The sequence below is a fragment of the Alosa alosa genome, chromosome 16 (genome assembly GCF_017589495.1).
Source record: "Alosa alosa isolate M-15738 ecotype Scorff River chromosome 16, AALO_Geno_1.1, whole genome shotgun sequence".
Classification (NCBI taxonomy): Eukaryota; Metazoa; Chordata; class Actinopteri; order Clupeiformes; family Clupeidae; genus Alosa; species Alosa alosa.
Window position 1 is genome coordinate 21,882,771 of NC_063204.1, and position 11,005 is coordinate 21,893,775.

The 11,005-nt window shown below is 41.6% G+C and overlaps 1 protein-coding gene across 1 annotated transcript in view; it reads right to left on the reverse strand.

The window, feature by feature from the left end:
- Positions 1-8,834, reverse strand: part of LOC125309145 (calcium/calmodulin-dependent 3',5'-cyclic nucleotide phosphodiesterase 1C-like) — a 13,621-nt gene extending 4,787 nt beyond the window's left edge. The window contains exons 1-2 of the mRNA XM_048265876.1: positions 8,168-8,834; positions 1,013-1,066 (exon numbers count right to left, since the gene is read on the reverse strand). Coding sequence (XP_048121833.1) covers positions 1,013-1,066; positions 8,168-8,297 — 184 coding nt within the window. The 5' untranslated portion in view covers positions 8,298-8,834. The remainder of the gene's footprint in view (positions 1-1,012; positions 1,067-8,167) is intronic.
- Between the last annotated feature and the right edge of the window lie 2,171 nt (positions 8,835-11,005).

The following is an 11,005-nucleotide window of genomic DNA, read 5'->3' on the forward strand; positions in this document are numbered from 1 at the left end:
CAACATTATGTGTTATTGCTTCAAGCATTTAAGTCATCAGGGAAACACGTTGGAGGCACTTCAACCTGTCCCATAAAACAAAACACCCACATTTCTAGAGATTCGCTGTGTGAAACCGTGCGTAGGCTTATGGCTATCAGGGGGATTGATGTGTGTGTCTCTGTCCCCCCCTGCTGTTGGATCTACACAGTGGAGCGTGGCAAACCATGACACAGAGCAGATTGCGAGGCCAAGCCTGATTATCCCTCTGGTCTGGGGGGACAGTGAGATGTGACTGGGTCTCATAGTCTATCTGAGGCCAGTGTTACTGCCTACTGGCCTGCAATAACAGACACATGCATTAGGCTGATATACTTCTATGAGGTTGGGGCAGTCTGGTTTGTGGGAGCAGAGATGTGATCCAGGATCATGTGTTAAATGAGGACAGAGTTAAGGCCCAGCAGGAGGGCCATGGACCATATTTATCTCTGCAGCGGGGGAGTGGATCTGTTCATACAGTAACACATGTACAGATCTGTGTACACATCAGTGCACAGGCATGTCAACACACACACACACACAATGTTTTATTTTTTTCTCTTTTATACACGGATGCATGCACAAATGCACATGAATTAAATCACATACAAGGCCATACACATTTACATTTGTGCACTGTGTGATGCTGCCATCTAGTCATCATTCTGGATAACACTGCCATGGAAACTAGAGTAGATCAGGTTCATAGGGTGATGAATCAGTCATAACTGGTTTAAAAAAACTTAATTTCCAGGTTTATAACAATCTTAATATGATTTGCTTTATTGCACAATGGTCAATAAGGCATTTTATGAACAGGGACAATTATTCAGTTTCCTCCTACAGTAGCTACCTAGCAGCTTCCAGCTACTCTCATTCACTATTTGTTCACCACAGAAATGTATTTCCGATTTCATGTTCAGAACTCTCAGCCCTACATATTCTAAGAGATCTTTTTCTTGTAAATCCACAAATTTGTATTGTGGGTACTTACGTGCAAATCGGCTCCGGGGCCGTGGGCTGCTGCTCTGTCCAGCCTCATTGGCCACTGTGGACAGAAACACAGGCAGAGAGAGAGAGAAGCGGGGAGTTGAGGGGTGAGTCAGACCTAATGTGCCCTGGGGTCATAGCATTTGCTTATGTCCATCTGGGAACACATTTAAAACACTATAGCTCAAGGACCTAAACGCATAACGAAAGCGGCTGGCGCTTGAGAAATGTCGGACTCAGTGGATTGAGTTGAGGCATTTTGGGCTTGACCTTTTTTAGGATACCAAAATGAATAGTTCTACCTTCTTTTACATCTCAACGTGTTCCCTACATGCTGGAGATCTGTCACAGGTTTACCTTAATGTATGAAGGGAACGAGTATCCTCGTTCAAACAGTTCAACACGATTCATTAAGTAGGATGTTTCTTAGTTAGGCAGCCTAAGGCTTTAGTTGAAATGGTAAACAATGCGAGAGATCTGGAAAACTCAGTAAAGTATGCCATGGCCTGTATGATCCTATTAACTATCATTTTAAACAGACACTATATGAAATACTACTGTATGGGGGTCTATGTTGGGGCATTCAGCAAGCTTGTCGAGTTATTTGAAGCTTATTATTGGTTTAATGTAACTGGATATTTCCAGACTGCCAAAATATTTAATCAGGGAAAGATATGATATATTGATTGATACAATGGGATGTTCACACAATGTCACTAACAAATTGTGACTGCATCTTCACTTCACTGTAGAAATGTAACATGTAAAAAAGACTGAAATCTAATTTCGAAAATCACTAGGCTAGCACCTGTGCAGGCATCAGCCCCAGCAGTGCAAGATGAAATGCTACAGTACATTCATATTTTGTTCATTAATATTATCCACTTTAATGTAAATTAAAAACGTGTGTGTGAGTGTGAGTGAGTATCATCTCAATTTAGAAGTCTGACTCGATTTCCTTATGGAACAGTAAACTTTACTTTAAATCTGTCAACATGTTTGCATGAAAACTAGAGCCTTATAATGCACCTAGACCATTAGATAATATGATCAAATGCATCTATAATTCCTAATGATTTTCTTTCATTTATTTACGAAAATCAGCATGACAGTATGCAGTAATATAGGTCAGAAACGGGAATACTTTTGAGTTAACTTGTGTTAAATGTTGTTGGCCTGATAGGGTGACGTTTTTCACTGATCAACCAACTTCTGTTGAAATAATGTGCACAGCTCTGCTTAAACCAGGCTCTGGAAGCTATCATAAGTTTAAGTAAGGCCCTTTCACATTGACCCTGAAGTGGATAAGGAACTTAACATTTGATATATATTTCCATGAGACACTATTTATTTGAGCGTGCATGATAATGAGCCTCATCAGCACTGATAAATCAGCCAGACGTGCGTACCAACCCCAAGGAAAGACTAGGCTTGATATTCCCCTTCACATGATATAATATGTTTGCCGCAATATTATACTGTATTATTAAAGCATGACACAAAGGCCATGCTTCTCCATGTGAGCCTTGAACAGGAAAAGTGCCCTTATTAAAGATGCAGTGAGAACCAGAATTACAAGAAAGAAAGAAGGAAGTACCAAGAAGGCAATTACGAGCTACTCCATGCATCTCTCTCCCTCTCTCTCTTTCTGTCACTCTCTCCATTCCTCCTTTCTCTCGCTCCCTCCTTTCCCCTGAGTGGGAAGGAGAAGGCGACAGCACTGATATTTGTGTAAAAGGCTGGAACAGTGTCTGAAGGTCAGCCTGTGCGGACGGAGGTGTGTGTGTATAGGTGTTGAAGTGTAGAAGGCCGCGGCTCAGGCAGAGATGTGCTTTCACACTCTGTTCTGGCGGCTCTGAATGGCAGGCATGCGCCGCGCTGCCAGCCAAGGTCACCGTCTTCAGGCAGCCCTACAACAAAAGCCCACATCTAGCCTTTTGTGAAGCTCACGATATGAAAGGCATGAGGAAGAGTGTTGCAAAAGAGCTTAACCATCAGCTGAATACTACTGGATGTGTTTTGGTTCTTCACACATTCAAGCTGGCTGATGGAATAGTATAATTTTTGAATAACAAACAAAATAGGTGCTAAAAACCTGGGGAGTTTATTTAAATGTACAGTATAGCTTTTATGTTGATGGATCTGGATGTACAGTATCGATTGATAACGCTTCCTTTTTTTACTATGGCAGCTATGCGTTTCACGAACCTCACTACTGTAGCTCATTTTCTATAGCTATAATTGAAAATGTCCATTTCAAAAGCAAGCGAGCTCTGTCTACGTGTATCTAGGTGTTAGCCGCATATCTCTCAAACTGTTCATCTAACCGACTGCACACTTGGTGGCACCCAAGTGAGTGCGGCGTCAAGTGTAAAGTTGTTTGGATGTGATATCATCAGGACAACACTTTGTGGCTCTTGACCTCAAAAATATGCCAACCAACACTGGACACAGTGTACCTGCAGGCACACTTTTTAGTGGTAGGGGCACATTTTGCATGGGCCCTGCATTAGTAAATATGAATGTATGAAATATTGTTATCATACCTGTAATGGAAACAGATGGCCTTAGAGAAAGAAGAACAATTTAGCTGATCAGGATAACTTCTTTCATTAATTGTCAGGTGCCTGCCTAGGTAATCCTACTTTTCTCACTAATTGTCTTTACCAGTTATTGTATTGGGTGATGTTAATAGCAGGTTATGTTACATAAAAAAAACAATGGATTCATAGTTACAAGGAGGGAGGAATCCAATGAGGTTACAAGAAACTATTTTGTATTGTATTGAACATGACATTTTTCAATGTGGATCTGAAGTTCTCATCAGGGAGTACAGCAAATGGATGATTATGTGTTGTCATCTGTTTGAAATAAAGAGTCAAATGAGAGTTTGAATGACAGTCAGATATAAAGAGAGAAAGGTGAGACACACATACAGAGAGAGAGAGAGGACAGAGACAGAGGCAATCTCCACCTCTTGTTTAGAAACAGAAAGCAAGAATTATTCCCAGGCAACAAGCTACAAAAAACTAACGTTTCTGAGCTTTCTAATGACTCATTAAAGTGCATTTATAGCATCTAATTACGTTGATGCACAATTCACAGCAAAATTGTTTGAATCCACAAAAGTATTAATAGGTTTTGAACACCATTGCTAAAATGTTTTTCTGAAGCTTTTGTTCACATAACACATAATACATTTTGGACTGATTGTGTGATCTTCCCAAAAAAATCTAACTATCCAACAATGCCACTTTCCCCTTGTGGAAACTCTAGTCTGCTTTGTTTCTCTTTGGCTGAAGACAATTAATAGCGGCCTTACATTGTGCGATTTTGTTTTCACAGTCGGCCAGTATCCAGGGGGCAAAACACCCATTTTTTCTGAAGTCAGACATGGGATAGTGTAAAAGGTTTTTGTACAAAAATTAAATCTAAGATGTCCAAGGATCACAACCTGGGTGCTCAACCTGGTCAACAAGCTACTGGAAACCCACAGGTTATGTTCAAACAATGCAAAAATAGCCCTTTTAAACTGATTACGCAGTCACGATCAAATGCCATCATTCTAATCTGACTGCATAGCTCCGCAATAGTTTGTGCAAGAACTTAAATAAACACATCTACAGACACAGAAGAAAGCAAGCTTTCAAATGACGCCTTGGTTATGCAAGTAAACAAAGAATTGTAAAAAAAAACTATTGCTAATAATTTTATGGAACATTCTATCCCAATCAAATGCCATCATTCTAATTTACATTACATTTGGCTGACACATTTTTAACCAAAGCGACTAACAACATGATAAACAGTTTAAGTTTTAAAGCAATTCTCTCAACAATTTTAGGACAATTTAAAAACGGTAGAGTACAGTAAGAATAAGTGCATCAGTGAGTGCTGTTTTTAAACAGTTGAGTGTCAGTTCAAGACAGGTGGTAAGTGCTAGGATCAGCAAGACTTGTTGTAAGTGGTGCTATGAGAGGAAATGTTCTCTAAAGAGCTGGGTCTTCAGAAGTTTTTTGAAAATGGAGACTGCAATTCTCCGCGATAGTTACCGCTTGAAATTAAATAAACACATCTACAGACACAGTGGACAACAAGCTTTCAAACAATCCATTGGTTAACTCAAATCTTTAACTTGGCCTATTAGTCTTGTGGATAAAAGCACCATATTTTAGATTAAGCTTCTTTAAAACCTACTGAATGATTGTAGCCTAAGAACCCAACAAATAATTAGCAAATTTCCACATAAAGCACAAAAACACGTTTGATCAAAAGGCAGACTAGTATGTCCCTGGAAGGAGATTTATGTTGGTGTGGCCAGGGTAATTGAAACATGTATTGTAACTGAAACATTAACACTCAAATAGACAAAGTGTAATACATACACCTAAATGTAAAAGAATTTAATGTTACCATTTCTGACAGAAATGGAATAACAACAAGGAAATATACAGGGCCAGGATATATAGAAAGATTTACCTATATAGTAAATCTATTACATTGGTGCACAGCAAAGTGTGTTTTGTATGTTTTACTTTTGTATTGTTTTCCTTTCCACAATACTGTAAGGAGTTTATGTCTACCAACATAATGCCTAAATAATTTCTGTTTAAAGGTGCTCTAAGCGATGTTTATGAAGAAGATTATGTGGTTTCTAAGCTAAAACATTACACACATACAGCAAACATCTCCTCACCGTCCGTAGCTGTCTGTCCCCTGAATACACTGTAAAAAAACACGGTCTCTGTAGACAGCCCAGGCTCTAAAAACAGCAACAAAAAAAACAGTCCAGTGCAGCCTGGACCATAGCAAACATTCACTGACTAGATGCACGTTCAAGAGAGTTTAAATTGCATGGGAGGGAGGGGCGAGCTACAGTAGCTCTCTGTTTTGATTCAATGTCAACAGAAGTGACATTACCCAACATCACTTAGAGCACCTTTAAATCTGCAAAGCGGAGTGTTACTGTCTGGGCTCCAGAGCTCCTTGTTTTGGCACAATTGCTCTCCTACTAAGTTTATTCCACAGTAGATTAAGGAGGTGAGTGAGTGAATGATTGTTTCATATCACAGAGGAGAGGAAAAACAGAAAGTGATATCAAAGAAAAAAAACCCAAAGATATTTGAGTATATTAAGACAGAGAGTGGAAGAAGAGTGGGAAAAGCACAGGTGAAAGAGAGGGGGATAAAAGCAGAGAGAGAGAGGGAGCATGATAGCAGGTTGTTAAGTGGGACTTTGCCAGCCCGTGGGGGGTGGTGGTTAATGAGGGGAAATAGGAGGTCTCCAGGAGAAGTGTGGCCGCGCTACGACTGCCTGGCTGCCACGAGGAGCAGGTGTGGCGCAAAAGACAGGGCGAGGATGACGGAGCACATTTCATTAGCGATAATGACTCCCCATGGATGTCTCCTCTAATGCTGTGACGACATTTAGGCGCCTGGGGAGCCGGGCTCAGGCAACACCTCTGTCCTGCTCTCTCCAGCACCCACCAACCCCCCACCTCCACCCACTCAACCCCTCTCCATCGCCTCCACTGCCAAGGGAATCGCGTTAGCACTCGCTTCCCAGCAACCCTAGCACTCTCGGGACCCGCGACTAGCTAAGAGGCATGATCATCTAACCCTCTCACTAATGTGTCTTCACAAAGACGAATACAACCGATTTGATTTGTTTGCCCTCACAAACACGCATACACAAATACTCACACAAACAAACACACACAGTCATCCCCACAAATACACATACACACAAACACACATTTTCACAGTGAACCCGGAATCCCAGAGAAGTGACATCAGATTCTCGTGATGAGTTGTCAAGGAGATGCAGAAAGACATGGCAAAGTCAACAGGCTTAAGTAAGAGAAGCCCTACAGACATGAAAGAGAGAGAGAGAGAGAGATGACTTACACCTTGTCTCTTTATAGCCCTGGGGCAACAGGACAACATCATTATCTGCTCTTGTTCTTCAAGAGGCTCAGACAGAGAGGAGATTGGGCTTTGGTGTGAGCAGAATTGCCTGTCACAAACATGATCTTCTATGTGCACTGTATGGACAGTGACAAGGATGACAGAAGGCAAACAGCACTGCTGTTCATCAGCATGATTTGATTAACAGCAAGGATCACATTCTCATTATCAGTGTCCCTCTCTCATCCTCTCTCTCTCTTTCTCTCCCTCTCTTCACCCCAGCCCTTTCCTCTGTACAAGGTGATTGCGCTGTTACATAACCCACTCCACTTGACCTTTGAAAAGGATGTAATTACTGCCGTTCCATAGTCTTTGACAACAAGTCATGGCTTTCTTCTTCCACTTAGTCGCCATTGTCTTCACTTCTTTTCAAAGCGCGTGTTCACAAAACACCACAAGTGCATTTTCTGTTTGTCTGTTTCATCAGTTGAAAAAGTGTGTGAGTGTGTAAGGGGTTGTGATAATTTAGCCAGAAAGGGAAGTCAGAAGTGGTTGTGAGTCATTTTTTGTAGGAACAAAAAGAGAATGAAATGAGGCACTTATGTAATCATATTCTGTTCAGACGACCTCTAAAAATCCAACACTGAGAAGAGGCGGCTAATCGACACCGTGTTCAGATGAGTGCTTTTCTGTCATCATTGCATTATCAGATAAAATATGGAAGACAAGCAGAGGTTTGACGAGCAGAGTGCACATTTGAACAATTGACACCTGAAATGGATAAAAAAAAGGCATACTGTACACATTACACATGTTCTTGAAATGTTGTTTTTGGCATTCATCTCCACTAATGTAGACTCACATCACTATACAGACACATGACACCCTGCACTGAGAATAAATGCCCAGTGTTGCATTGAATTACCCAGCCCACGCAGGTTTGGCAGATAAAGAAATCACTGCTGGCAACAAGGTGTGAAATAAGAACGCATGTTTATTTCCCCAGTAGCACAGTACCCCCCAACACACACACACAAGCCACCACCACAAAAGCATCAACTACACTTAAACTATATGCAAAGTTATTGTGTGACAGAATATCCATTTGTTATGTCTAGCAAAGTAAAAATCTTAAAAATTAAACTAATTACACAAACACAAACTCCCATGTGTACTCAGTGCAAGCACACCATCCCAAACACATGTAAACAACACACACACACACACACAACACACACATTCAAGACACACACCCTTCTGCTCACCAATAGTGAAGCTGAAGCCGTCGATGCTGAACGTGGCGCTCCGGCACTTTTTAAATCCTTGCTTCTTGGAGCTGGGCTCTGTCATCTTTCCTCCAGGCACACGGCCACTGTGCTCCATTTATCTCCTCCAGCTCACGCTAGCCCTACTTCACTAAGGAGTGCAGGGCGCAGAGTTCCGCTGTGTGTGGGTGCAAGGTGGTCTGTGTGTGTGTGTTTGTGTGTGCGGGGGTGTGCAAAGAGAAGCAACCTTGCTGTTTGATTTTGTACTCAGGGGAGGTGCCCCTCGAAGGAAGAAGACGGCTTCCCCAGAGCCTGCGTGTGTGTGTGTTTGTGTGTGTCTGTTTATCTTTCTCAGTTGTCCATCCTGGGTCCTCTCCTTAGTCGTATCCCAGGCCAAACTCCATGCCCATGTCCAGACTTGAAACACCCAGACGAAGCAGACCGCTCTCCTCCGCTCTCTTCTTCTCTCCTTCTTTCTTTGCCTCTTTTTGAATGTTAGTCTTCAAGTGCTGTAGCTCTTACAGCAGTTGATCACACTGCCTCTCTCGCTCTCTCACCCTGTTGCTCACTCTCACTGCCGACCACCCCCCTCCCTCTCCATCTCTCACGTGCTTACTCATTCAGTATCGGAGCAGAAAGCACACATCACACAGCATCTGGCTTTGGGTCTGTGTGTGTACAAGTGTGTGTTGCTCTGTAAAATACTATCTTTTTTTCCAAGAATGTGTTGTGGTCTGTTTGTAAATACATGTTTTTATCCACTTTGTTTACATGCCTGCAGGACAGTTTGCAAATGTTTGAGTGTTGAGGGTTGTTGACAGACTACTTTGTGAGTTTGTCGGTGCATCTGTATGCTCTGCTCTGTTTACTACGAGCGACACAGCAACAGTCTCTGTCTCCAGACGACAGCCTAACCAAAATATTGTACTCCGCTGAGCGCCCCTTAAGCATTAAATGGACGACCTGAGAGGGTTGACGAGTGTGTGTGCGCCCACGCACACCCACAAACACGCACCCACACACAAACACACACCCACACACACATATAAACACATGATGTTGGAAAACCCTCATAACAAATTGTTTTTATGGCAGTTCGTACACTCTAGGTGCTGGGGCACTAAAGCTGAAGAGCGGGATAGGTACAGTATATGGGTAATGGCTAACCACATCGCCATGGCAATCATGGATATGGCTGCTCGTCACGGGTGTTGCCTTACAGGATGTCACAGAAACCGCACAGCCTTATCTCTCTCACCTGAGATGCAGACCGCCATTAATTAACACGTCCATATGCTGATTAACTGCTAACCGCACCACGCCACTAACCACAGGGTCCCTGCAGAATAACACTTATATTTTAAGACTGGGTTTAAAATAGCCCAGATGTCATTATGAATCATTAAATATCTGAATCATAAGAACGGACTTATTGGCATAAAATTAAAATATAAAATTTTAATGGGAAACGTATTCTAATGCTTAACCCACTCCTAATGCTTAAACAGAAATGGAGTGAACACAGTGAACTGTGTTGTTTGGTTGCCTTTTGTCTTTTATGACTGCTTGTCCGTGTTCCAGGTTACATAAGTACAGTAACTCTCAGTGATTTGATGGATTAAACTGAAGAAAAAGCTAGAAGAAAAAGCTAAATTATTCAAGTAGGACAGTGATTTGCAGGATCAAGTCACATCTAGCAGTCTAGTGACATAGTGATTTGCTTTGAATAAATATCTGGACTATTAAGATATTTCAACTATTTAGATTATATTTCCACACCAGCCTCTCTTAATTTCTCTGATAAAACACAAAATAACAACAACAACAACAAAAAACTGCTAACAATGGTTGAGCCCCATATACAATTCTAAGGAAAAAAACACCCATCAAAGCATTGCGTTCTTATCAAAAATGTAAAAAGACCTAAGTAGCTGAAGCAGTTTTTGGTCTTTTCTTTGGGCATAAGAGGACACAGGTGTTTTTTTCCCTCTCATACCAATTATTTCTGAAGAGGGTGTTGGGCTTCTCTCAGTGACAGAGGAGCATTATCGCTTAGACTTATGAAGTGAAATGGTGTGAATATGACTCAGAAAGAACAGACTGGCTTTCACTAATGATAGGGTTGCCTGTAGTCTTGGCACATGACTGTAACAAGGAAAAAATACTGTAATTAGGGTACATGTAATTAGGGCTGTGCGATATATCGAATATACTCGATATATCTCCGAAATAGATTTGTGAGATATATAAAATTAGTAGATCGTATGTATCGAGTATTTTATTGTCATACATTTTTCAAGCGGCAGCCGAGACTTTCGTGTTTAAAACAATCTCCGGTAGCTTTCTCCCTCTCCCTCAGGCAGTAACATGACGCAAGTGTTTTTTTTTTACCCCTCAGTCACTCACAAACCAATCCCGTGCAACCTGTAGTTCTGAAAGGGAGGGAACTTCATCTTCTAGCTTCTTTCGATTTGCAGCGTGAACACCGGCGTAGACAGTGCGACCTAAAGCGACTACAAGTTGTTTGCATCTTTCCAGCGTGTGTTGCTGGCCTAGCCTATAGGGAAGAAAATATCTAAGTTATACCTGTAATATCTGTCAGCAGCTTGTTTGCCAGCGTTTCCCAGTAGGCCTACTTCGCAAAAGTTGTGAAATATAACCGCATATTTTTTGAATGTCGGCCACTGGCTAGCCTAAAAAAAAAAATGTGCGTTCATCATCCGTGCGTGCTTGAGATGAAACCAGCAGTTTTCAGCAGGATCATGCGAGGAGGACTTGTCTCTTAATTAATTTAAAACAAGTCAATGGTTTTACAATGTTTCAGTC